Source organism: Panthera onca, chromosome F1 (genome assembly GCF_046562875.1).
Source record: "Panthera onca isolate mPanOnc1 chromosome F1, mPanOnc1 haplotype 2, whole genome shotgun sequence".
Classification (NCBI taxonomy): Eukaryota; Metazoa; Chordata; class Mammalia; order Carnivora; family Felidae; genus Panthera; species Panthera onca.
In genome coordinates this window covers 5,389,648-5,416,050 of record NC_138355.1, presented here as the reverse complement: position 1 = coordinate 5,416,050, position 26,403 = coordinate 5,389,648, and the positions used below count along the sequence as shown (strand labels likewise).

Genomic DNA, 26,403 nt, shown 5'->3' with positions numbered 1-26,403 from the left:
CCTTTTCAGACGTGCGTGTGTGGAGAACATGATGCCAGTGTGTTATTTCAGGGCACTTTGGTGACTTGGGATTGTCCTGTGGCGAGGTATTTGACTTTTCACAATGCTGGAAATGGAGCTTTTCTTTTTGGGGTGTGTGTGTGTGTGTGTGTGTGTGTGTGTGTGTGTTTAAGATTTTAAGTAATCTGTATATCCGTCATGGGTCCCGAACCCACCCACAACCTCGAGGTCAAGAGTCACACGCTTGGTGACTGAGCCAGCCAGCCTCCTGGGAAAGGTAGCTTTTTGTTTTCTCGTTGCCGTTTTGTTTCTCATCGGCCTTTTTTTTAGCGCGGGTTTAGGTTTGCAGCAAAGTTACGCAGGGGTGCAGAGCGTTCCCGTTGACCTCTTGCCCCCCGCGTGTTGGCCGCAGCCTCTCCCTCTGTCTCCTCCAGAGCGGTGCTTCCGTTACAACTGGTGACCCTATGTTGACACCTCGCTATCACCCAAAGTCCATGGTCTACATCAAGAGCTCACTCGCTGGTGATATGCATTTTATGGGTCTGGACGGTGTACAGTTGGCCCTTAACATGGGTTTGAACCGTGCAGGCCCACTTGTACGTGGATCTTTCTCGATAAATTTAGTATGGTACCATAAACGTTTTTCCTTTTCCGTAACGTTTTCCTTTTTTTTTTTTTTTTTTTTTTTTTTTTTAATTATTTATTTTTGAGAGAGAATTCATGAGCCGGGGAGGGGCAGAGAGAGATGGGGAGAGAGAATCCCAAGCAGGCTCCACCCTGTCAGCCCCGGGCTCCTCCGTCGCTATGAAATCACGACAGGAGCCGAAATCAAGAGTCGAATCTCAACCGAGTGAGCCGCCCAGGCACCCCCTGTATGGTTTTCTTAATAACGTGTTCTCGTGTGTGGTTTACTTTATTGTGAGGACGGTATTTAACATGCACAAATCCGCGGAAGACTAGGTGTTGATCAACTGTTGGTTAGGAGCAGTAGGCTGTTGGTAGTTACCTTTTGGGGAGAATCAAAAGTTACAGGTTTTCAGTGCACGAGGAGGTCCGCGCCCCAACTCCCGCGTCGTTCAAGTGCCAAGTGTTGGAATCGCACCGTATGTAGTCTTTTCAGGTTGGCCTCTTTCACCCTGAAACGTGCATTTCAGGGGTGCCTGGGTGGCTCAGTGGTTAAACGCCTGCCTTTGGCTCAGGTCGTGATCTCACGGTTCGTGGGTTCGATGTCCACCTCGGGCTCTGTGCTGACAGCTGGGAGCCCGGAGCCCGCTTCAGACTCTGTGTCTCCCTCTCTCTCTGCCCCGCCCCTGCTCACGCTTTGTCTCTGTGTCTCAAAAATAAATAAACGTTTTTAAAAAAAGAAAAAAAACGTACGTTTCAGGGGCACCTGGGTGGCCCAGTCGTTAAGCATCAAGCACTTGATTTTGGCTCGTGTGCCCACGTGTGCGCACGCTTTCTCTAAGTAAATAAACATTAAAAAATGCGTTTCAGGTTCTGCCGTGTCTCTTCGTGGCTTGATAGCTCATTTCTTCTTAGCGCTGGATAATACTCCGTTGTCTGCACGGACCGTGGGTTGTCCGCTCGCCTGCAGAAGGACATCTTGGTTGTTTCCAGGTTTGGGAAACCACAAAACCACTGTAAACGTCCACGTGCAGTTGTCTGTGCGGACGTGTCTTCAGCTCGTTTGGGTAAATAACCAGGGAGCGTGATTCCTGCATCATAGAGTGAAAGTCTGTTTACTTTTCTAAGAAGCCAGCAAACCCTCCCGGGGCGGCTGCACCATTCTGCATGCCACCGGCAGCGAGGGGGTGACTCCTCCCCAGTCCTCGAGGGTGTCCCTGCTGTGGGTCAGGCCCATCCTGATGGGCGCAGAGGGGTGTCCTGTTTTAATTTGCGGTCCCCTGGCGCCGTGACGCAGAGCATGTCATCCTGAGCTCCTTGCCGTCGGCAGCTCTGCTCCCGTGAGGACGCTGGATATTTCCCCCTTTGTCATTTGTCCTGTGATCATTGGGTTTTAGAGTGCTTCGTAGATCCAGGAGAGCCGTCATCTATCAGGGGTCTTCTGCAGACCTCTCGTCCCGGCTTGCCTTCTCTCATCCTCTTGGTTGTCACAGGGCAGAAGTTCCCAGTTTTAGGAAGTCCGGCTAATTAACGGATTCTTTCTTTTCTGGGTCGTGTTACGGTGTTGCATGGGAACACCATCGCCATGCCAAGGTCAGCTAGATTTCTCTCCCGTGTCCTGTGCTGGGACAGAACAATCCTGCCCTGATTCGTGTCTGTTCTCCGGGTACGTCTTTTACACTTAAGTCTGTGGTCCATTTTAGGTTAAGTTTTGTAAAGGGTGCAGAGTGCCTGCATTGATTTTTGTGTGCTGCTGTCCGTTATTCCAGCACCACTCGTTGAAAATTCTTCTTTTGTTTTGTGTTTTTTTATTTTGAGGTGGGGGAGGGGAGGGTGCGAGAGGGAGAGAGAGATCCAAGCAGGCTGTCGCCGACGGCGCAGGTGCGGGGCTTGAACTCATGAGCCGCGAGGTGATGACCTGAGCCGAAATCAAGAGCCAGACGCTTCGCCAACTGAGCCACCCAGGCGCCCTGAAGATTGGTTTTTCTCCCGTATGTCACCTTTGCCCCTTTGTCAGACATCAGTCGACGGCAGATGTGTCTCCGATCTGTGTGCTGCTCTGTTTAGCGGTCTGTCCTGCCAGCCGCCACGCCGTCTCCATGGCCGTAGCTGGACCCTAAGTCCTGAGGTCAGATGCTGTCTGTCCTCTGACTTTTTCACCTCCAGGATCGTGTGGGCCGTTCCGGGTCTTCGCTTCCGCGTAAACGCGTGTCCGCTTGTTGATACCACAAACCTAACTGGCTTCAGACGCCTTTGAACCTGAAATCGTTTCCCGTCGCTTGTCGGAAGTCTCCCCCGACTGCGCTCTTCTGTCTCTGCTTTCCTAACCCGGCCCTTCTCCGTTGAATCCGGTCTTGTGACTCTGGGCCTCGGCGGGCGCCGGCCACCTTCCGCCCCCCGCGCCGGTGCTGGGCTCTCCCGTCCTTCCCGCGGCGCAGCCCGTGTGTCTCCAGTTGCCACTGGTCCGCGGGGAGCCGGGAGGCCCGGGACCCGGCTCAGACTCCAGAACGAGAGTAACGGCAAGTTTACGTGATTTGGTAATAGGAAAAGGCACAGTAAGTTTGTTATAAATGTGTTTCGCTTGTGAAGTCATAAGGCCCCACGTTGGGCTCTGCTCTGACAGCACGGAGCCTGCTTGGGATTCTCTCTCAAAATAAACTTAAGAAAAGAAAGACCAAAAAGACGAGCCTACAGTCTGACAAAATATCTTTAAAAAGGAGGAAAGAAAAGTTTCTGTTCAAATGTCGATTCACGTGTGTTAACGTTATTTCTTCCCTGCAGAAATGGGATTCTCCCCCAAGTGCATCTGTATTAAATGCTTAGTTTTGTGTGTGTGGTGAAACACACGGCACAATATCTACATCTTAGCGACCTGTAAGCGTCCGTTTCGGCAACGTCGGTATTTTCACGCTGTGGTTCGGTCATCACCCCCCGTGGCCTCCAGAACTGATTTATCTTCCCAAACTGGAACTCCGTACCCACCTGCGGCACCTGCCGTGCCCCCCCCCCCCCCCCCCCAGCCTCTGGTAACCGCGGTTCTTTCCGTCTGAATTTGGCCACTCCGGCGCCTCGCGGGAGTGGAACCACACACTTGGCGCGTGTCCTCAGAGTCCACGTTGTGGCAGGGCTCAGAACTGCCTGCATTCTTAAGGCCGTATCCGTACTATGGACGGACCGCGTTTTGTGAATCCGTTCACCCGCCGGTTGACATTTCGGTCGTTTCACCCTTTGGCGGTTATGACTCACGTTGAGGCAAACGTTGGCGTACAAATACCTGTTCCAGACCCCGCTTTCTGTTCTCCCGGGTACGTGCCCAGAAGTGGATTTGCGGGGTCACACGGGAATTCTGTGTTAGATTTTTGTGTAACTGCCATACTGTCTTCCACACGGGCCGCGTGATTCTACATCCTTGCCAGCAGCACACGGGTTTCCAATTCCCTGACACCCTCACCAGCACTTTGTTGTCTGGGGTTTTGTGTCTGTGTGTGTGGTTTTTGTTTCTCCTGATCGTCCTAAGGCATGAAGTGTTATCTCCTGTGGTTTTGATCTGCATTTTCCTAGTGATTAGTGATGACCTACGTTTTATTTATTTAAAAAAAATTTTTTTTAATGTTTATCCTTGAGAGAGCGCGCGCGCAAGTGGGGGAGGGCGGGGGGGGGGGGGTCACAGAGATTTCGAAGCAGGCTCCAGGTTCCGAGCGTCAGCACAGAGCCAGTCACGGGCCTCGAACCCACAAACCGTGAGATCATGACCTGAGCCGAAGCCGGACGCTTAACCGACTGAGCCACCCAGGCGTCCCTAATGACCTACATTTTATAATTCATCATTCATTTTCCATGTTGAGAGTCGTAAGTTTCCATCGTTATTTTGTGAAGGCGTGCGGTATTTGTTTATTGAAGGTTTGCTAAATTTTGTGCACCGTTCAAGACCCTTGACGTGTTGATGTCATGGCACCCTCACAGCAGCCCCGAGTCAGTTTTCATAGACGAGGCACTGAGAGGTGAGGTAACCGGGCTAAGGTCATGCCAAGGGTGCAAGAACCAGGTTCAGGTCCAGCCACGGGTTTTCAGCCGTCACGCTGCATTGCGGATTGAGCCGCTGCGAGTTCTCGTACAGCCGGGGCACCTGTCCGGTTCTTTGATTCTGACAAGTGGGATTCCCGCTGGAAGCAATGACCTGATCTGAGGCCTTGGATGCCCGCATCGCTTAGACATCGCTTAGACACGTGCATTTACGTGCCTGCCTCCACCTCCTCGCCCTCGAGGATTTGCATTGCTTTGTGCTCCTGGTAGGGGTGGGACACCTCATTGTGTTTATCAGCAGTTTCCTTAATTTGGTGTTTGTGTCCTTGCCTCATCTTTTAGGCCATTTTGTCTTTTTTTAAGTGAGACAGAATGTACTAATTCTTGATCAAGATCTTTTTAATACAAAGATTTCCTTTTTTAGTTTATTTATTTTGAGAGAGAGCACGTCACGACTGGGGGAGGGGCAGAGAGGGCAAAGAGAATCCCAAGCAGGCTCTGGGCTATCAGCCCAAAGCCCAGGGTGGGGCTCAAACTCATGAACCGTAGGATCGTGACCTGAGCCAAAACCAAGAGCCAGATGCTTAACTGACTGCGCCCCCCCCCCCCCCCCCGCCGCCAGGTGCCCCAATACAAAGATTTTTTTTTTTTTTAAGTACGCTCTACCCCTGACGTGAGGCTCGAACTCATGACCCTGTGATCGAGCCAGCTGGGTGCTCCTGGATGTTTCTCTTTGAAGCATATTTCTGTGTTTTGCCACATGGAAGCCTCGTCCTGTTTGAAATGTCCTGTAGCCCTGTCTGCTCAGTCTCTGGTTTTGGTCTTATTCTTAACTTATTCACCTGGAATTTTTAAAGTAATTTACACGCAGTTCAGGGAGTTTTGACAAATGCGTGCCCTTTGTGACATACACCCCATCGAGGTCGGGAGCATTTCTGTTCCCCCAGAAAGTTCCCCTGTGCCCTCTCTCTTACCCTCCCCACCTGGGTAACCACTGCTCTGATCTCGGTCCCCGCGGATGAAGTTTGTGTGACTTAGGATGTCCGAAGAAGAGGGAGAGAACGTGCTCCCAGAAGCCCCTTCCCCACAGCATGGCACCTGTGAGCCTCCTCAGGTTGGCCGTGTGGTCAGTTCGTGCCCTGGATTGCCGAGGGGTGCTCCGGGGAAGGAGCACCGTCTGTTCCGCATTCTTTTGTTGCCGGCTTTGGGCTGTTGCAGGTACAGCTGCCGTTAACATTTGTGTCCAGGTGTCTATGTAACACGAGCTTCTCTTTCTCCGGGTGATGACCTGGGAGTGGAGCGGGGGTTCACTCGGTAGGTGTGGGCGACTGTCCTCCCGAGTTGTGTCCCCCCCCCCCCCCCCCGCCCGAGGGATGTGAGCGTTTTGGCTCGTCCACGGCCTCGCCCACACTTGGCCCCGTCATTCTCTGGGGTCTTAGCCACTGACGGGTGTGTAGTGAGACCTTGTGGTTTTAACTCGCCTTTGTCTTTTTACTGAGTTGTAAGAGTTCTTACAATATTCTAGAGGCAGATCTTTTATTAGATGGAAACAACATGTGAATACCTTTTTCCATTCTGGGGCCTGCCTTTTTGTTTAATCACTGACGTTTTATGAAGAGCGGTCATTGATTTTCTTCTTTTTTGGTTTGTGCTTTTGCCTCCTGAGACACGTTTGCCTGTTCACGGATCGCGAAGATAACTCCCTTAGGTTTCTTTGGAAATTCCGTAGCTCTGGCGTTCACACTTGGTTTCTTGATCCGTGCGAACCGAACGTTCGTGTCGGGTGTGAGGAAGGGGTGGTTTTGTGTGTGTTCCGTGTGGATACTGTTTTGTGCCCACACCAGTTGTGCAAAGACTTCTTTGTTAAAATCAGCTGACTGCGTGACTGTAGGTCTGTCTGGACTCGGGCCCCTCGGCGGGGTGTCTTCACTCCGCGGCCCCAATTCCTAGTTTCACGGGACGTCGTGAAATCGCAAAGTGAGTCCTGCAGCTTTGTCCTTTTTCAATACTGTGCTCACCTCTCCGGGTCCTTTGTAGTTCCTTACAAATTTTGTGGCAAACATCGATTTCTTGCCCGAAGACACTTGCTAGGATTTTGATTAGCATCACCTGGAATCTGGATCAAACTGGATTGACGTACTGATATATTAATAAATTGAGCCAGTCCATAAACGTGAGGTATCTCTCCGTTTACTTGAGTCCTCGTTAATTTCGGCAACCTCCTAACGCTTTCCGTGTAGAAGGTTTGGGTGTCTTGTAAATCCGTGATTAAGCATTTTGTGTGTTTAGATGCCACTTAAACAGACGCGTGGCTTACTTTTCTTCTCTAATAGGTTTACGTGTATTTAGAAACGTTTTATATACTGACCTTCGGTTTTGCAAATTTGCTCAATCCACTTAATGGTAGGAGTCGTTTTTTTGTATATTCCCAAGGATATCGTGCACGTGCAATCACGTCACGTACAGGTAGAGATGGCTTTACCGGTACACCTTCTGGCTCTTTCTTTTGCACGAACGCACTCGCTAGAGCCTCCGGTTCAATGCTGCTTAGACGTGGTGGGAGAAGACAGCCCGTCTTGTTCTCAGTCTTAGGAGAGAAACATCCAGTCTTGGAATTCCTCTTATGGAAGAATCTGCCTTGGTCCCGCATCCCTGGCCGTTTATCCCCGAGACTTCTTACTGCGCGATGGCAGCTTGCCCCGCGGACCCCGAAATGCCGCCTTCGCTGTGTTTCTTACGTGTCCTTGTGTCCTTCTGTGTCGAGAGACTCCCTTTAATTCCAGCACGTAATTCTGATAAGCAGAAGTGTAACGGAAACCGGAAGGTGGGCCCGGAATTTAGCGCGCGGAGGAGGCGCTTTGCCGCGGGAGGGAGGGCCCAGAGGCGGCAGAGCCGGGAGGTGAGCCGGCACCAGCCGGAGAGCCCGTCCGGGGAAGGGCTGTGTCTCGTTGCCAGAAAAGCCGCTCTGTTCGCCAGCCGCCGCTGGAAGCAGACGTGGATGAGGGGGGCCGGTCGTCCCGCCTGAAGCCCGAGGTGGCCCGTGGACGAGGCCCCTCTGAGGCTGACGGGAGCGTGGCTGTGTTCCATCCTTCAGGCAAAGGCCAGGATGCAGGTGGCGGCAAGGCGGAGAAGACGCTGGCCGACTTCGCGGCAGAATACGCCAAGTCCAGCAGAAGCACGTGCAAGGGCTGCATGGAGAAGATCGAGAAGGTGGGCGCCGGGGCTGGGGCCGCCCGGGTTCTGGCGTCGGCGTGGCGTGGGGCTCGAGGAAGTTTCGAGAAAGCGTGGGTTTCGGCGCAAGCTCGGCCCTGGCGGTCAGACGTGCCGCGGAGACCGCACGGGCGTGGGCTCGTGAGCCTGGCCCGCGCGGCCACGTGGCATTCCGGCTCGTGGGTTTACTGCCAGTCCCGCGGGCCCTTCCTGCGTACGGACGCGGTCCGGGGTGGGCGGAATTGCTGAGAGGCGCTGCTGGCCGTGGGGCTGCTGGGTAGCGTCCTGGGTGGCGCTCCGAGGCCCGCTCTGCTCGTGTCTGCTCCGGGCCGGGAGGACCTTCTCGGCGTCAGCGTGTCCTCCGGTGCCCAGGTGGGTGGGCAGGGAGACGGCCGGCGGGAGCCGGCCCCATTTAAGACGGGACTGCTGAGGGGCGCCTGGGCGGCTCTGTCGGGTGAGCGCCTGACTTCGGCTCAGGTCGTGACCTAGCAGTTTGAAAGTTGGAGTCCTGCGTCGGGCTCTGTGCTGACAGCTGGAGCCTGCTTCAGATTCTCTCTCTCTCTCTCTCTCTCTCTCTCTCTCTCTCTCTCTCTCTCTTTCTTTCTTTCTCTCTGCCCCTTCTTTGCTCACACTTGTCTCCTTTCCTCTTTGAAAAATAAATAAACATTAAAAAAAATTTTTTTTAATAAAAATAAAATGGGGTCGCCGAGGCTCGGGGTAACGCACAGTCCTCGGTGGCAGAAAACATTCAGACCTCACAGCGCCCCTGGCGTGGACCCGAGGCCCCGCCGGCCCTCGTCACCCCAGGCCCCTGGGTGGCCGTCCCTCTTCTTGGTACCACGTGCGTTTTTTCCTGCAGGGCCAGATTCGCTTGTCCAAGAAGATGCTGGACCCGGAGAAGCCCCAGCTGGGCATGATCGACCGCTGGTACCACCCAGACTGCTTTGTCAAGAACAGGGAGGAGCTGGGCTTCCGGCCCGAGTTCAGTGCCAGCCAGCTGAAAGGCTTCGGCCTCCTCACCCCGGAGGATAAAGAGACCCTGAAGAAGCAGCTCCCGGGAGTGAAGAATGAAGGGTGGGTGTGGGGCCGTGGGAGGCGCAGGGGAGGGGGGCTCGGGGAGACCGCGCGGATTCCAGGCCACTCCCGTGCCTCCCTTTGCTGACGGTCGGCACGCAGGGGTACGGGATGATGGGCGGGGGCAGAGGACATGGGGACGTGCAGGGCGTTCCCCGCACGGGTCTGCTCCACAGACACCTGGGACCCTCTAGCCCTCCACCCCCACCCTGGCCCAAGAGAGGAAGGCTCTCCCGCCTAGGCCAGCCACCACGTTTCCTGTGACCCTTGCACAGCCCGCTCCCCATCCCCGCAGCATCTGCGCCTGTGGACGTGGCCCAGTGTGTCTGGGTCTGATGATGGTGCCGGGAGGGGGGAGCAGATGGCACGTCCCCTGGTTCCGTGCCGGGAGCGGCGTGGGCTTCCCGTGGTGCTAATGTCGGGACGGTAAGCCTGTCCCTGCCGATCCTGGGTGGCGCTCGTTCTTGCCCGTTCCCTCTGCTGGTCCCTACGCCCCAGGCACAGCGAGGGAGGCATGGAGGAGCTACGCGTGGTGTGCGCCCTGCTCCCTGGACTGTGGCTGTGGCTGTGAGGATGGGGGTGGCCCTGACCTCCCTGTCACCGAGCTGCTGTCCTGCGCCGTCTGGGGTCATAACACACAAGTTCGTTGTGCAGCACACGCAGCCGTGGAGTATGTGAGAAAGGTGGGAAATCAGGGGTCAATAGTCCTCAGGACAGGGGCGCCTGGGGGGCTCGGTCAGTTGAGCATCTGACTTCGGCTCAGGTCACGATCTCACAGTTCGTGGGTTCGAGCCCAGCGTCAGGCTCTGTGCTGACAGCTCGGAGCCTGGAGCCTGCTTCGGATTCTGTGTCTCCCTCCCTCTCTGCCCTCCCCCCTCTTGTGCTCTGCCTTTCTCTCAAAAATAAAGAAACATAAAAAAAAAAAAAAAAGTTAAAGGACAGAATACCCACCTTGAAAGCTTTCCTACTAAAAAAGTCTGGTACAGGGGCGCCTGGGTGGCTCAGTCAGTTAAGCGTCCGACTTTGGCTCAGGTCATGATCTCACAGTTCGTGGGTTCGAGCTCCTCAGGTCACGATCTCCCAGTTCAGAGGTTCGAGCCCCGCGTCAGGCTGACAGCTCAGAGCCTGGAGGCTGCTTCGGATTCTGTGTCTCCCTCCCTCTCTGCCCCGCCCCTGCTCACACTCTGTCTCTCTCCCTCAAAAACGAACAAAACAAAAATTAAAAAAGTTCTCAGGACAGTGCAGCTCGTGCTGTGGACAGGGATGCTAAGCTCACATTGACACCGTATCGCCACCCGGCCTCGACTGAGCCCTTGTGGTTCATCAGGCACTGTGCTGGGGGGGGGGGGGGGGCGGGGGGGGGTGCGTGTAGCCATCAGCACAGCCCCGGGAGTGGGTGGTGTCCCCTGCTTCGTGGATGACAGAAAATGCAAGGCTTTGAACTCAGGTCTGTGACAGCTGAAACTTAGCCACTGGGACTGCTCTGTTTTAGGGGGCTGATGGCGACCCCCCGTGCCTCCTTCAAGTCCGGTGACTGGTGACCAGCCACGATGGACCAGTTAGCAGTGCCGAGACCCCATTTGGGGTTTGAATGGCAGTGCAGTCCCACCTCTGAGAACAACCTGATGGCCTTAGGAGCGGCCCTCAGGCTCAGCCCCTTGGCCATCTGGCCCGTCGGTCCCTGCCAGAACTTGCCAGGCTGCTTCGTTTGTGCCAAGAGATACATGGGTTTTCGACATCAGATGGGGCCTGAGCCCTGGGTCCTTTACCAGCTGTTCCAAGGCCCTGGGGTACCTGCAGCAGCAGAGTTCACCGTAAGGTGCATGAGGCCAGTTGCCAGTACCCCCTGGGCCTCCTGCGAGCGCCCGAGGGCAGTGAGTGAGCTGTGCTGTGATCGCGGCTGGCACGTGGCGTTACAGGGACGTGGAGGTCTTGCGTCCCCCGAGTCACTGGGTTCCAGGGCTCTGATGGCTCTCTTTCGTCCCGTGTCTCTTTCAGAAAGAGGAAAGGCGACGAGGTCGATGGGATGGATGAAGTGGCCAAGAAGAAATCTAAAAAGGAAAAGGACAAAGATAGTAAGCTCGAGAAGGCCCTCAAGGTGAGCTCCGAGCGGGGTGCCCGCACTCCTCATTCTCCGTTCTCTTCCCTCGTTCCAGGGATGTGTGCGTACCGCTTCACGAGACCTCCAGGGTCCCCCCACCCCTCACAGTTGTTAATAGCACGGCTTCCCCCCGGGGTCTCTTCCCTCCCCGCACGGGACACAGCGCTGTGTGCACTGGACCCGGGGGCCGCTGGCGAACGTTGCAGGTCGAGTGCCCGGCCCGGACAAGTGGCTGGAAGAGACACTCGCTCCCTGTTTCTCGAATGAACACCTCTTGTTTACAAGAGGGGTGGAAGGCGTGCCGTGAAAGGGGCAGGAACTACCTGTTAACTCCATAGCCGTTGGCAGATTTAGCTCTGTGTTGATGATGCGTGTGTTGAATCAGAGTAAAAATTATTGATGAGAAAATGCTGGGTGTTCGGGAAAACCAGGGAGAACTGTCAGTCCCGTTTTGGGCACGTGATTTCCGTGAGCTGTCCGCTCGGCTCTGCTCTGAGCGTTTTTCCGTCCTGCCGGTGCGAGAAAGATGAGAAGCAGCATCTGATCTGGTTCCAGCCGCTTGATGAAAATCACCGGTTCAGTGCGATTGTCGATCAGTGAAACGATGTCTGTCGTGCGTGAATCCGGACGCGGTAGAGTTGGTTTTATTTCGCATTTGCCCCCAGTGGGTTTGGCGTTTTCTTGAGTGCGGTCAGAGGGAAATCCGAATGTTTCCCAGCAGCCCCAGCCTCCGCGTCCTGGGCCAAGGAGGTGATGCAGTTCCTGCTTCCTCTGATGACGCTCATGCCCTCGTGTCCGTGGCTGGAGACACCGTTCTGGTGGCGCAGGGAGGGCAGGGACGGGAAAGCTGAGAGCAGGCGCTGATGTGTGTGGGAACACTTTGTTGGTGGAATTAAAGTCTTCCTTGCTTGGGGGGGCGCCCGGCTGGCTCAGGAGAGCATGTGATCTCGGGGTCGTGAGTTTGAGCCCCCGGTTGGATGGAGAGATTGCTTAAAGATAAAATCTTAAAAGGGAAAAAAGAAAGACAGTTAAAGTCCTCACTTGGTGCAGAGAGCGTCCCCATGGGGCGGCAGGGGCCGGCATTTTCACCTCTGGTCTGCAGGGGTGTGGTCTGCGGCCAAGAGGTGAACAGTTTGCCCGTGGCCCTAGCGGGGAGGAGGCTCGCCCCGCGCGCCCTGATGTGGGGAGGCTGGTGCCATCCTGGGCAGGGTGGTGGTGAGGATAAGCGAGACGTGGAGCGTAGGCACTGCGTGAATACGGCCCTGAGACTGAAAACTCTATTTCCCGAGTGTAGGTCTGTTCTGTGCGATCCGCTCGCCATCAAGGTGAGCGGGGGTGCTCATCCCTACTCGCCTCCGGGTGGGAGAACACCCACCCCCGTCGTCCCTGAGGCGCGAATGTCGGGGCGGGGGGGTGAGCCTGCCGCGCCCCGGCTCTTCCCCAAGGGAGTCGGTCCACGGGGGGCTGGTTCCAGGGACGGCTCCGGGTAGAAGCGGGATTCTCGGAGCGGGGCCGGGGCACTTCCCTGTCGCTGACGCCAGCTTGGAGGCGCGGCTCGGCTGATGCGCCAGGACGCCGCCGAGACCGAGCAGGGTGGGGGCCCCCGGTTGGGTCTCTGGACGGAGCCGGTCGCTCAGCCGCCTGGCTTTCGTCCGCAGGCCCAGAACGAGCTGATCTGGAACATCAAGGACGAGCTAAAGAAAGCGTGTTCGACAAATGACTTAAAAGAGCTGCTCATCTTCAACAAGCAGCAAGTGCCCTCCGGGGAGTCGGCGGTGAGCTGCCCTCTGCTCAGTGACCTCGGGGCGGGGGGGAGGGTCCACCGTCCACATGGCCGCCGTTTCCAGGGCTGCGAAGACTCTGCGTCTAGGGTTTTGGGGAGACTGGAGCGGACCGTGTGTCTGTCTGCCTTGTGCGTTCGCACCACACACTTTGGCCCAGGTGCCCGGGGCCTCCAGGTGTTGGGGGAGTGGAGCCGCCTCGTTTCCCCTGGTTTCCCCGCTGGCTCTGGGGACGCCCTGGCCCTCCTTTACTCCTCAGCCACCCAAGGGTGGGGGCTGCGGCGTGTCACGTGGATACAGCAGTCCGAGCTCCCCCGGGAGCCCAGCGGCCGGGGGTCCGGAGGCGGGGGTGGGGGGGGCGAGCCCTCCTCTCTGACCCGCTTCTTACCGGCTTCAGATCTTGGACCGAGTGGCCGACGGCATGGTGTTCGGGGCCCTCCTTCCCTGCGAGGAATGCTCGGGCCAGCTGGTCTTCAAGAGCGACGCCTACTACTGTACCGGGGACGTCACTGCCTGGACCAAGTGTATGGTCAAGACACAGACACCCAGCCGGAAGGAGTGGGTGACTCCAAAGGTAAGGGGGGTGGTTCCCGAGCTTAGCCAGAAAAACAACCTCACCCCCGTCTGGGCTTGTCCACACCACACGTCCCCACGACTGGAGTACAGCGTTCCCCAGGCTCCTTCACGGCGAGGTCGTCCTCGCGGTCTGAACGCAAGATGGCGTTGTCAGGTCCGTACGTTTGCACACTCCCAAGTCTTCTAACGGGAGGATAGTTCTGTCCGATTGTGTAAAACCCTCCTGCCAAGATACCTGCCGATGCGGTGCCGCCTCTGTGCTGGGCGCTGTTCTGGACCGGGGGGGGGACAGCAGATGCATGGACGAGAGTTCCTTTTCCGGAGGCCACGTTCTTGTCTTAGTTCCGGGGGGGGGGGGGGGGGGGGGGGGGGGGAGGGGGTTGGGTCCAGAGTTTAAGTATCTCCTCTCGGTCTTGGTTGGTTGTTTGTTCTAATGGAGCTGCATATTCTCAATGCAAAAAACTCATCTGGGGCCCTCGGCTGGGACTCCCCATACCCGCAGACCCGCGCAAGCTGGCGCCCGGCCGCTGGGGCAGAGCAGTGGCGCCGCCTCTGCCGGGGACCGGGCTTCGAGCCACGTCGGGTCATCTCGCTGCTGTGTGCACAGAGGCCCATGGGTGGACTCCGGAACCGTCCCCCGCACCCACGGCCCCCGAGCGCCGCTCACCCCTCCCCTGCCGTGGTTACAGCCCTGCCCCGCTCTGTCCTGTGTACTCGCTCTTGAACGATTGCTCGAAATCAACTCTGATCTCATTTCTTGCACCCTTAAAATCTTCTGGTGATTCCACAGGTCACGTGAAGCATTTTCCCAGTTTTTCTGAGTGTGCAAGTACTGCACACCCGCCCGTGGTATTCGTGTTCCTTTTACTATCTTTGAGGAAACAATAAGGCCGTAAGGACAGGAACCAGTTTGTGTTTTATATGCCAATTGCGCGGCATTTGTTCATTTCTTTTAAGTTTATTTAACTCGGGAGAGACAGAGACCCCCTGAGTGGAGGAGGGGCAGAGAGAGAGAATCCCAGGCAGACTCCACACTGTCAGCACAGAGCCACTGCAGGACCCGAACTTGGAGCCGTGAGGTCACGACCGGAGCCGAAATCCAGTGTCTTACTCTTAACTAACGGAGCCACCGAGGCGACCCTCTGTCTCTATTTTTGGAGGGTTAGTTTTCGAAGCCACCTGCACGTGTAAGACGTGTTTTCAGGCCGACGGTACTTGCCGCCTGTGCGGAGTCACAGAGTCACGGAGCCGAGCGAGACCGCAGCCCGAGGGCCGCGGCCAGAGTCGAGGGCGCCTCCGTAGCTCGGCCCTCCGGGGTTGCCCAGGACCCGCCTGGCTCCGTGGGCCTTCTGCGGCCTCTCCGCTGCCCTTGTCCCCCTCGAGTACCGTTCCCCCCGCCCCCGCACGCACACGCGTTTCCACGAAGTCTTCAGCCCCCGGCAGTAGGGAAGCGAGCACACCACGTTCCCCGAGCCCCACAGCGCGCCGGCCACGATGCTTTGCGTGCGCCCTGCTTTCTCGGTCCTGGCTGCCTAAGCGGGTCACCGCCTCCGAGGAGCCCGCCTTCCCAGAGCTCCCGTGTGGGTCACGTTGGCCTCGGTGGTAGAGCTCAGCTCCCGTGTTAAAGTTCCCCTTCAGGCATCTGGCCCGGTCAAGACCGACCTTCTTGCTCGGCGGGAGAAACGGTCTTTAGAACGTCGCTGTGAGACGTGGCATGCCGGGTGCCCGGTGTGTGGGAGCTGGTCTGCGTCCTCTCTTGTCCGCGGGCGTTCACCGAACCCGGGGGTAGCAGGGACAGGCCCTTGAGCGAGTGACGCAGGAGCGCGGCCGCTGTAAGTCGCCCGGGATGGAGACGGACCGTGCTTGGGACAGGGTCCGTGGGGACACCGTCATCGGGTCTCTGTGGCCACGGTCCCTTCTCTTGTTGTTTTTTAGTATGTATTTTGAGAGAGTGCGTGGGGGAGGGGCACAGAGAGAGTCCCAAGCAGGCTCCGTACTGTCAGCTCGGCGCCCGACTCAGAGCTCGATACCGCGAACCGTGAGATAGATCATGACCTGAGCCAACGTCAAAAGTCCGATGCTCAACCCCCGAGCCCCCCCTCCCCGGGTGCCCCGGCCTCGTTCCTTCCTAGGAAGGGAGGGGCATTGCCTGATTTCCTCTCAGGAAGTAATCTCTTCCCAGTGTGGACGGTCCCCGTAGGCTTTCCGTCGGGAGAGGGGCATGTGACCCTTGAGGGGCCGCTTGAGGGTGAGGCTCCAGCAGTGGGCCCCCCCACCACACGGTCAGCTGATGGGGGAGGGGTTCGCGTTTCGTGTTTTATTTAAGGAAACCGCTTACGGCGTCCGCGTGGAAGCGCCAGAAGCCAGTGCCGTATTTGCAATAACTGTGTACTTCGTGCCGGAAGCCTCACGTCTCCTAGGTCGCTCCTTGCTGCGAGAGGGGAAAAAAAAATTTGCTTCGTTTAGACGAACCGAATCCCCTTTGTTCTGTCGGGTGGTTGTTTCGAGGGAGAACCGGTTTCTTAGCTGAACCTTACGTGATTTCAGGAATTCCGAGAAATCTCTTATCTCAAAAAACTGAAGATCAAAAAACAGGACCGAATATTTCCACCCGAGACCGGAGCCCCGGCGCCGGCAACCCCACCCTCCGCGGCCTCGGCGCCCACCGGCGTGAACAGCTCCGCCCCGTCAGGTACAGCCGGGGCGGCCTCGGGGAGGGTCCCCGGGTCCCCTGGGTGCTCTGCCGGCCTGCTCCCCTCCGCACAAGGGGGACGCTCGGGAGGGGCTCCCTAGGGAAGGCCGGGCCGGCACCGCCTCGCACAACCGCCCCAGCCCTGTCTGGGGCTTCCCATTCTGGGGTCTGTGCCGGACACCCGAAGCGTGGGAGGGTTACTTCCCTCAGTGTCGCGCGGGCCGAGCTTTGAGTGACCATCCTTGACGGGGCTGCTTTGTCCCATGGGGTTAATGAGTGTCGTGTAAGAAGCTGCGGTTTCAGACGTGAAGTGGGAGAAGCAGAAAAGTAGTTGGGGGCCCGTGTGGTCCCACCGCCAGCCTCCTGGGCCCTTGTCCCCGCACAGTCTCGCCGGTCTGCCCCGGGGGCGGTGCGGGAGGAGGGGCAGCGTCCTGTGGCTGCCCCCCTCGCCTCGTGTTCTGTCCTCCGCTTCCCTGCCGGCCCTGGGCCTCTGCCTTCACAGACTCTGCCCTTGGGGGATGCTGACCAGGGGGGAGCCCGGGCTGTCCGGTCCCCCCGCCCCCGGGACCTTGCCACCTGACGACAGCGCCCCTTCCAGATAAGCCGCTGTCCAACATGAAGATCCTGACTCTGGGGAAGCTGTCCCGGAACAAGGATGAGATGAAGGCCACGATCGAGAAACTCGGGGGAAAGCTGACAGGCACGGCCAGCAAGGCATCCCTGTGCATCAGCACCAAAAGTGAGTTCGATCCTGATGTGGGGCGGGTGTGCACGCACCTCCTGAGGCTTCGGGAACGGTGGTGAGGCGGTGCGGGGAGCAGGGAGGGGTGAGGTGCAGGGCCGCACGGGGCACTCCGAGTTGGCTTTCTTTGCTCAGCACTGTTGTCAAGGTGGAGGGAAGCCAGCGTGGGTGCTTGGCGAAGCTGGCGTGGGGTCATGTGCGTGTTTGCGGGCCTTCTGTCCCGGCCGTGGGCTGCCGGCTGCCCTTTGCCGGCCTGGGACCCTCCCCCGGGGGACTCCGATGGCCTCGGTGCAGCCCTGGCCGCTGTCAGCTCCTAGTAACGACCGCTCAGATAGGCTCGCATTTGAGAGCGAGGCTGGGACGGCGCTGAACGACGGGGGCCGCCCCTCGAGAGCAGGAGAGGTTCTTGTCCGTCCACCGGCTGGAAGCCCGGGGAGGCAAGGGGAAGAAATGGGGTGTCCTGAGTGAAAGAACGAGGTAAAGCCTCGGAGGAAGTCTCGACGAAAGGGAGGTGAGCAATTCGCCTGGTCAGCGGTTCAAGATTAGGGTCTAAGGTGCTCGCTGAACTGGGAGAAGAGTGGGTGAAGCAGGGATAACGCTCGAAAGTACTGAACGGAAGTCACCGAACTGCAGGAGGCCGTATCTGAACAGAAAGGTAGTTCGCGGGCTCGGCGTCTGAGTCTGTGAAGCAGATGGGACCGTGGAGCTCAGAGCGGCGGAAAGAAAGGAAAACCAGGAAAGATGGCGTGAGGGACGGCAGAGTGTCATCGGAAGGACTCAGGGCGCATTAGAGGCTCCCAGAAGGAGACCGAGAGAAAGGGACAGAGATCTTTTTGTGAGTAGGCTTCTTGCCCGGCGCGGAGCCCGGCGTGGGGCTCAGATTCGAGAGCTGGACGCGTCACTGGCTAATTCACCCAGATGCCCCGAAAGAGGCGGAAATCTTTCTCGAAGAAATAATGGCTGAAAACTTCTCCGATCAGGGGAAGGAAACCGACATCCAGACCAGAGGGTCCAGAGACGAACCCAGAGAGACCCACACCGAGACTCATTCTAGTTAACGTGGCAGAAGTTAAAGACAGGACGCGAGAAGCTTCCAGAGAGAGCATTTTGTGTGCAGGGGAGCCCCGTGGGATCCTCAGCTCCTACCCAGGGCAGTACAGACGCACGGGTTCCCTGTCAAAACCCGAGGGGTGTTTTTCACAGAAATGGAGCAGACGGTCCTAAAATTTGTGTGGAACCACCAAGGACCCCAGAGAGCCAGAGCAGTCTTGAGAGAAGGACGAGACTGGAGGCATCACGCTCCTCGCTTTCAGGCTGTCCCACGTGGTACGGAGCTGGAGGAAGCAAGACCACGCAGGGCCGGCCTGAAACCTCACAGAGGTCGGTCAGCGGAGCAGACCGGGGAGCCCAGCGGTAAACCTGGCGTAAAGGGTCGATCCACCTACAACAGGGGAGCCGAGACGACCCAACGGGAAGGCTGGATCCCCAGCTCGCCCCACTCACAAAAATCTCCCGAGTGGATCACAGACCTGGCTTCCCTCACCTCCGTCTTGTTCGATGGCTCGTCTCCTCCACTTCTCTGTTCGAGTCAGGAGAAACAGCCGAGGCGTTAGCGGGACGCAGACGACCGCGCGTGTTACGGTGTCGTGAGGCCCGAGGCCATACGAGTCTTCGAAAAAAACCCAGGCGGTGAGCGCGGGTCTTGATGTCGGCCTTGGTGACGGTTCTCTTCCTCCTGACGCCAGACGCAGAAACGAACCAGCGGGACTAGTGGAACTAAAAAGCCTCTTTGCGTACGGGAAGCCGGGACGGAATGCGGGGGCCCCCGCAGAACAGGGGAAGTGACCCGAGTCCCGCGCGTGGCCCGGTGCGTGGCGGTGCGCTGGGTGATGCGCTGGGGGAGGGCGGCCCGGCAGAGGCGGGCTCGGGGTTCCTTGCCCGGTTGTGGCGCTGCCGGCCGCGGCCCCGAGCGCTAGGCGACGAGGACGGGGCCGCGGTGCCCGTGTCGGAGGCTCGGGCTCCGTCGACCGCGGCGTCGTGCGTGTCCCCGCTGACGCCTCGGCTGTTTCTCCCCCGACTTGAACAGAGGAGGTGGAGAAGATGAGCAAGAAGATGGAGGAGGTGAGGGAAGCCGGCGTCCGCGTGGTGTCTGAGGACTTCCTCCAGGACGCGTCCGCCTCCGCCAGCAGCCTGCAGGATTTGCTCTCGGCCCACGTCCTGGCCCCCTGGGGGGCCGACGTGAAGGCGGAGCCCGTGGAGGCCGCGGCCCCCAAAGGGAAGTCGGGGGCCGCACTGCCCAAGAAGAGCAAGGGCCCCGCCAAGGAGGAAGGTGAGGCTTCCCGGGCCCCTGGGTGCCCTCGCCCCCATCCCCGCCCCCGTGGCCCCATCTCCTTCCCGCCCCCACCCCTCGCCCTGCCCTGCCCTGCCCTGCCCCTGCCGCCTCCCAGGCAGTTTTTATTCGTGCCTGAACCTTTATGTCCCTTTCCAAGGCGTCAACAAATCTGAGAAGAGAATGAAGTTAACCCTTAAAGGTGGCGCCGCCGTCGATCCCGATTCTGGTGAGCGTGAGCGGGCGGGAGGGCGGGAGGCCGGGCTGGGCCACGTGGCGCCTGGGCCCTCCTGTCTCCTCGGGCTCCCCCGATCCTGAGGACACCTGTGTTTCATGGGGAGCCTCCTGAAGGCGGTGGGTGTGAACCCCACACCCGCAGACCCTCTTCTCCCCGCGCGCTTCAGCCCCTCGGAGACAAAAGCAGGCGCCTCCCCTCCATGACAGGTCTGGAACATTCTGCGCACGTCCTGGAGAAAGGCGGGAAGGTGTTCAGCGCCACCCTCGGCCTGGTGGACATCGTGAAGGGAACCAACTCCTATTACAAGCTGCAGCTGTTGGAGGACGACAAGGAAAGCAGGTGTGTCCTGGGGACGGGACAGAGGCCCTGTGGGGACCGCGGAGCCGGCCTGCTCGCCGAGAGCACTGGTGTGGCGAGGCCTCCGGTGGGAGGGAAGCCACCGTCGCCCCAGACGGCCTGGCCCCCCAGCGTCCGGCCCCCGACTTCGGGGGGCGAGCTGGCACTCCCATCTCCCAAGACTTCTCACGGCCCCTCGGAGATTCCCGAGTCCTGATCCCTTTACGTGCACTTGAAAGCTTCTTGAAGCAGGTAAAGTTGAGCAAGAACCGAACTCGCTCCTTTTTTTTTTTTTCGTAAGGTTCGTTTATTTTGAGAGAAAGAGCGGGGAGGGGCAGAGAGGGACAGAGAGAGTCCCAGTCAGCGTCCTTGCCGTCCACGCAGAACCTGACAAGGGGCTCGAACTCACGAACTGTGAGATCGCGACCCGAGCCGAAACGAAGGTTCGGACGTGCAACCGGCTGAGCCCCCAGGCGCCCCACGAACTTCCTTGTATCGTGTTCCTTAAAACCCCTGGTTGCTCTCGGGGGTCAGCTTCACTGTCCTTACTGGCACATGGACGCCGTTGACCCCCGGCGCTCCAGGGGGCCTGGAAGCTTTGCTGGTTGAGAGGCAGGCCCTGTGATCACAGCGACCCCGGGCCAGTTCAGCCAGCCCCTAGTGCATCTTGGCCGGCGTCCGTCTGGCGGCCCGAGGGCTCGGCGTCTCCCCATCGTTCCCGCTTTCATCAGAGCTCTCGCCCACCAAGTGAATCCCAAAGTGACCCTGAGAGAGACCAGTGGGCTCCTTAGATTTTCTGAAGAAATGAGCCCCACGTCACGTGGCTTCCCACCTCCCCTGGTGGACGTGTTTTTCTGGTGGCCCAGATTCACTGGGGCTCACAGTGAAGGGGCCACGTGGGCTGTTGGGTCGGGACGGCTTTTCAGGACAGCTCAGTATAGCGCCTCCCAAGCGTTTCCAGGGAAAGAAACGGAGCAGAGGATGAATTTCTCTGCCTTTGGGCCACAGCCCAGAAAACTGCCAGGAAGCCCCAAGGTTTCTTTGAATTCTTTGGTTTTGTTTTGAAAGCGCGTACGAATCTTGTGTTTGGGGTTCTGATTACGTCTTTGTATGTCGTGATGTAAAAGTTAGGTCACGTGTTCTTTCCCCTGAGGATAGTTGAGTCCCCCAGAGGTAAGCGGCGCACCTAGGGGACCCAGTGCCGTGTACCCCGGTTGACGTGGAAACGGAGAGGGGTGGTCAGGTCTGTAGGCTCGGCCGGCTTGCCCCCGTCATCCCCCACGTGCCGTCCCATCCGAGCCCAGCGGTCCCAGTATCTTCGGGCGCGTCGGCAGCGGTTGCGTCTGTCGAGCCGCAGGACTCCCCGACAGAGCTTGTTGTGTTTCTCTGAGGAGCAAAACCGGGCGTTTTATGTAAAAGTTGGTAAAGCCCGGAGTTTGCTCCACAAGCTTGGCTGCCAAATGCAAGTGTTTAAACTTTTAATTCTCAGTTGCATAAAACGTAAAGGTGCTTTGTTGTAATAGTTCTCTTTACTTCTCCGTGTCGTTTCCCGCCCAAGCAGGACGGCAGGGAAGGGGAGACCCCTGAGTGTGAGTGGCTGACCCACAGGTCTGTCTGATCTCCCCCCACCCCCACCCCAGGTACTGGATATTCAGGTCCTGGGGCCGCGTGGGCACCGTGATTGGCAGCAACAAGCTGGAGCAGGTGCCGTCCAAGGATGGTGCCATCGAGCACTTTATGAAATTATACGAGGAGAAGACCGGCAACGCCTGGCAGGCCAAAACCTTCACGAAGTTTCCCAAAAAGTTCTACCCTCTGGAGATCGACTACGGCCAGGTAATCGCGGAAGGTCCGGCGCCGTCTGGTTGTAGCGAGAGGGAGGGACGCCCCGGCGGGTGGCATCGTCACTGGGGAGTGCTGCCGGACGCTCAGAGTGAACACAGGCCCTTCCCAAACGATCAAGAGGGGGGAGCGCTCCCCAGCGGAGCGACGCGGCCAGCGTCACATGGAGAGCAGAACAGACGAAGACGTCGCCAGGAAACGCCAAAAGCCCTGTGAGCGTGAGCGCAGCACGCTCACCGGCGCGGGAGGGCTTGTGTGGCACCCCGAGTGGGACCGGCCCCCGGGAACGGGAGGTCGGGGCAGCGCGCGCAGACGGGCGGACCGCAGAGGGATCAGACGGGTCGGGGCATGCGGTCGCGTTAGTAGTCACAGGAGAAGCATCTGCTAAAACCCAGCAGCCGTTCGAGGGTGAGGTGGAGCCTAGGTGAGGACGGCGTGGCCTTCGAGATTGCGGGTGTGGCTTCTGTCGCGTGACCTGGCTTAGGTTCCAGGTAGAATTACAGTGACTTGGGCCTGCTGGGTCATGGTTTGGGCCCCACGTTATCTCCTAACGGTTTCTGTCATGTGTTGGTAGCTCACCTGTTCGGTCACCGGAGAGTCTTCTGTTATGCCTTCCTTGGTAGTTTGTGGACATCTGGACCTTCGTTCTGGCAAAATGCCTTACCTTGTTTTTTATGCAGAAATCTGTTACGCTTGATCCTTGGCCAGCATGGGGGTCTCGGGGCACAGCGCGGTCTGCCAGTGCGGTCATGATCCACGTGAAGTTTGTGTTTATTTTGAGAGAGAGAGAGCCTGCCCTCACACGCGGGGGAGGGGTAGAGGGGGGAGACAATCCCAAGCAGGCTCCGCTCTGTCAGCGCAGAGCCCAGTGTGGGGTCCGAACCCACGAACTGTGAGATCATGACCCGAGCTGAGATCAGGCGTCAGACACTTGACCGACTTGACCACCCAGGCACCCCAAGGGTCGGCTGCACTTTTAAAGGAAAGACGTTTGTTTTCACAGAAGGAAAGATTTATGGATAAGTAGAGATTTTGATTCCCAGCCTTTGAGGCCTGAAGTGTCTCAGATGGTAGCTCTCTAGCTTAGAGAGTGCCATGAGCTCTCACCATTAAAAATAGAATTTAGCGGAGCCTGGCAGGCTCAGTCTGTGGGGCGTGACTCTTGATCTTGGGGTTATGAGTTCGAGCCTCACATTGAGTGTGGAGATTACAATCAAATATCTTTATTAGAATTAAACTGGTGTGTCGCGTTGAGGTTCAGATCGCAGAGATCGTCTGACTCGGCAGTGCCCCCTACTGGTTAATTTTCCTGGTTTCAAAAATACATTTTAGAAATTTTTGAGAATGACAAAGATACAAAAAAATCACGATCGCCCAGAATTAAGTGCAGTTAAGGTCACGGTGTATGTCTTTCGTGCTCCCCTCCCTCCATGGGCACTTGTCCCCACCAGAAAATTGGAGCCGCTCCTTCCCTGGACAGACCTGGAGCGTTTCCCCGCTGTCCAGATGCACGACCACGTTGTACCTGTCTCAGTAGCTGCGTTTTGTTTGTTTCATTTAGAGAGAAAGAGAAGCTCGCATGGGGGGAGGGGGGAGGGGGGCAGGGAGAGCAAGCGGGGGAGGACAAAGAGAGAGAGGGGATACCAAGAGAGAGAGTCCCAAGCAGGCTCCAGGCTGGCAGCGTAGAGCCAGTGTGGGGCTCGATCCCACGACCTTGAGACCATGACCTGAGCAGAGATCAAGAGTCAGACGCTTAACCGACTGAGTCACCCAGGCACACCCCCCCCCCCCCCCGTAGCGATGTTTTAAAAAGCAAAAAGAAACTGTAAAACTAATTTTAGTACTTTATTTTCCTTTTGTTTTTCTTCCTTTTTTTTTTTGAAACGAAAGTTCTGAAATTCGCTGTATTTTTAGCCCTTGCAGCCTGTCTCTGCCCCGACTGAGTACATTTCGGAGCCAGCAGCTACTGAACGAGGCCGCGCTGATCTAGAGCAGCGTCTGTTGAGGCCGCGCAGGTGGTCAGAGGTCACAGTTTATAGGCTGCGAATCGCCTATGGCTACGCGAACATTTACGTAAACGTTTCTGTGGTTCCCGTCGGTGGCGGAGGCACAGGGTTACAGAGTAAATGCAGATAGATAAGGCTTCTAACGCGTTGCCGGTTTGTTTTCCGGTGAAGTTACGGGTGCAGGAAGTGTGGATCCGCCGTGTGTGGACAGCAGCGGCCAGGAGCAGGAACACAACGCGGATGACGCGGATTCCAGGACCGGTGTCCGGTGCCAGTTAGGCTCACTCAGATACTAGGGACACCGTGACGGACAGGGCGCGCGGTCCCTGCCCTCATTCGAAAGCGACGAGCGTTCGGGCGCTCTCCGTGCAGCGTGGTGTTGCCTTAGCCCGGGTTCTCCAGGCTTTGTGCGGGAGTAAAGCTTTGTGCCCTTAGCTTCTCGGGAAGTGCGACCCCGGGGAGCGGGGGTGAGGCGGGGAGGGCGGAGGGTTCATGCAGGAGTGGGTCTGCGAGCGTGATCCTCGGGGACTGCGTGGGAGGCTGTAGGCGCCCAGCCCTGGGGTTCGGCAGCGTAAGGGGGGGGAGCACTGGTCCGGTGTCCCCTTGGCCTGTGGCGGGCCCCGGGCAGGTTCCCGGGTGGGAGGTGACGAGTAGGAAGGGGTGAGGGCACCGGGGGGGCGCGTGTGCCTGCGGGTCAGGCTGCGCGGAGCTGGGTGCCGCCGCGGTGGTCAGAGGAAGGGTCTAGAGCGGCCGTAGGGACTTAGGGGCACGTGGGGGGCGTCCGATCCCGGTGCTCCCGCCGCGGCCCTCCCCACGCCGTGGTTTCCACGCCCTTGGTGCTCGGATCCCGCCACCTCTGTCTGCGGCTCGGACGCCACCGCCGCTCCTCTTGGCTTGTCGCCTGGGGTCTCTCACCGGTCCTCTTCCCTCCAGGACGAGGAGGCGGTAAAGAAGCTGACGGTGAACCCCGGCACCAAGTCCAAGCTCCCCAAGCCGGTGCAGGACCTCATTACGATGATCTTCGACGTGGAGAGCATGAAGAAAGCCATGGTGGAGTACGAGGTGACCGCGCCTTTCTTTGATCTGCCTTTGCCCCTGGCGCCGGGAGTCTGACGCCGGGTCGGAGCTCGCAGGCTGGTACGCAGGGGCTGGCGCGGGGCTCCGGGGCATTCGTGTCGGGAGCCCGGCCCTCAGCCCGAGGCCGACCCGGGGCCGCTGGTGCTCCTGAGATGGTTGACTTGCTGTGAGGCCTGTGGTACGTAGGGAGCCGGCGCTGGGCCCCGTCCCCCGCGCCAGGCCCCTCGATGCCGAGCACACTTGTCCTGCGAGCCCGGGGTGCGTGTGCTTACGGCGAAAGAATCGGGCAGTACTGAGGAGGCTGGAGAACTTTCCGCGGGTGCCACTGGACAGAACTCCTCCTGTTTCTAAGAAGAGGGCAGGGGTGGGTCTGCCGTGTTCCCGCTGCCCGGGGCAGGGCCGGGGGCTCTGGGGGTGCGGCCCGGTGTCCCCGTTCGTTCTCCAGCCTGGCTCCGCTTTGCCCCGGGGGTGAGCGCGGATCCCCTTGTGGGGCTCGGCCCAGCGGCTGTTCGAGAACGCGTCTCGTTCTCCTGGAGGTTCCTCGGTGGGTTTGCCAGCGGCCAGGCTGTGCTGTCCTGTTCCCGGAGACCCCCGAGCCGCCTTCTGTCAGGATGGCCAGCCAGCGTGGCGGCTTGGGGACAGGCTCACGGGGTCAGGGGTGCATGAGGAGGAGCGAGGAGGCGCCCAGGGAAGAGGGTCTTGTCTCCGTTTGTTTAATGTTTTAAAAGAAGCGCCCCGTGGGTCATTTCTGGCTCCCTGTGCTCTGGTTCGTGGGATTTCTCGACTCCGGGCGGAACAGGCATCTCCCTGGGAAAAGCCGGTTTGGGGCTGGCTTTCTCTCACACGGGAGACTCAGCTTCTCAGGAAGGACAGGGCCCCTGGTGGGGAGAGAGCCCGTGGGGAGCGTGTGGGGAGTGGGGGGCCCGCATGGGATAGGGTCCCAGGTAGATGGGAAAACGTGGCGGCCTGGGAGCTCTGTCCCGGGGGGCCCGCCTTCGTGTCCCCTGTGGCTCGCTGTCCTGGCCGGGTCGGTAGGGCTGGGCCCCCGGTTTCTCTCGTCCCCACGGCCGGGGTGTAGGTTTTGAGGGGTGCAGGCCAGGAGACCGGTCTCTTCAGATGAGCACCAGGGCCCCGTGGTCGGGGTGCCGCTCGCTTCAGAGAACCGGCCCCCCTCAGAGCCACTTTCCTCAGCGGCTTCCAGCCCCCGTTTCTGGTCGGACCGGAGATGCTGCGCTCAGTCCCGTGCCCTGTGCTGGCCTCGGGGTGGATCGCCCACCTTCTCCCCCAGACCCAGCTCCGGCTGCTCAACTTCCCGGAAAATGGCCCCCGCCCCCACCAGGGTGGAGGGGAGAGAAGCGTGTGCCACGGGGGAAGGCCATTACTGGCCGCCGTGGCCGCCGCCCCACTTGCGCCTGGCACGTCCGCGTACCCCATTAGTCACCGCGGGGGCTCCGTTCCTGGGATGCCCGCTCGGCCCCGCGGGCACAGGTGGGCCCTGGGGACTCGGAAGGGTTCGGGACGCGGGAGCAAGGAGCACAGGCTGAGTGTCTCACGGGGGGGCGGGTGCCCTCTGAGGAGCGTGGTCCCTCATACAGACGCGAGAGCGGGGCCGAGGGCAGGTGCGTCCCTAGGTGTGAGCCCTGTGGAGCCGCGTCCCCAGTCCTCCCGCGACAGCTCAACACCTGTGTTGGTGGTCATTCCCAAGGCGGTGAGCGGGAGTGGTGTCGCTGGAAAAACGTGTGACCTTTCGGG

The 26,403-nt window shown here is 58.8% G+C and overlaps 1 protein-coding gene and 1 long non-coding RNA gene across 3 annotated transcripts in view; one reads left to right on the top strand and one right to left on the bottom strand.

Annotated features, from left to right (window-relative positions):
- The window catches only part of LOC145713337 (uncharacterized), a 385,846-nt gene that overhangs the window by 236,170 nt on the left and 123,273 nt on the right, over positions 1 to 26,403 (bottom strand). The window lies entirely within an intron of this gene.
- PARP1 (poly(ADP-ribose) polymerase 1) overlaps positions 1 to 26,403 on the top strand; it is a 38,189-nt gene that overhangs the window by 4,858 nt on the left and 6,928 nt on the right. For both annotated transcript variants that reach the window (XM_078441301.2, XM_078441300.2), the window contains exons 3-14: positions 7,742 to 7,857; positions 8,717 to 8,931; positions 10,930 to 11,029; positions 12,691 to 12,807; positions 13,211 to 13,387; positions 15,937 to 16,081; positions 16,680 to 16,820; positions 18,910 to 19,152; positions 19,313 to 19,381; positions 19,597 to 19,729; positions 21,367 to 21,562; positions 24,508 to 24,636. In XM_078441301.2, coding sequence (XP_078297427.1) covers positions 7,742 to 7,857; positions 8,717 to 8,931; positions 10,930 to 11,029; positions 12,691 to 12,807; positions 13,211 to 13,387; positions 15,937 to 16,081; positions 16,680 to 16,820; positions 18,910 to 19,152; positions 19,313 to 19,381; positions 19,597 to 19,729; positions 21,367 to 21,562; positions 24,508 to 24,636 — 1,781 coding nt within the window. The remainder of the gene's footprint in view (positions 1 to 7,741; positions 7,858 to 8,716; positions 8,932 to 10,929; positions 11,030 to 12,690; positions 12,808 to 13,210; positions 13,388 to 15,936; positions 16,082 to 16,679; positions 16,821 to 18,909; positions 19,153 to 19,312; positions 19,382 to 19,596; positions 19,730 to 21,366; positions 21,563 to 24,507; positions 24,637 to 26,403) is intronic.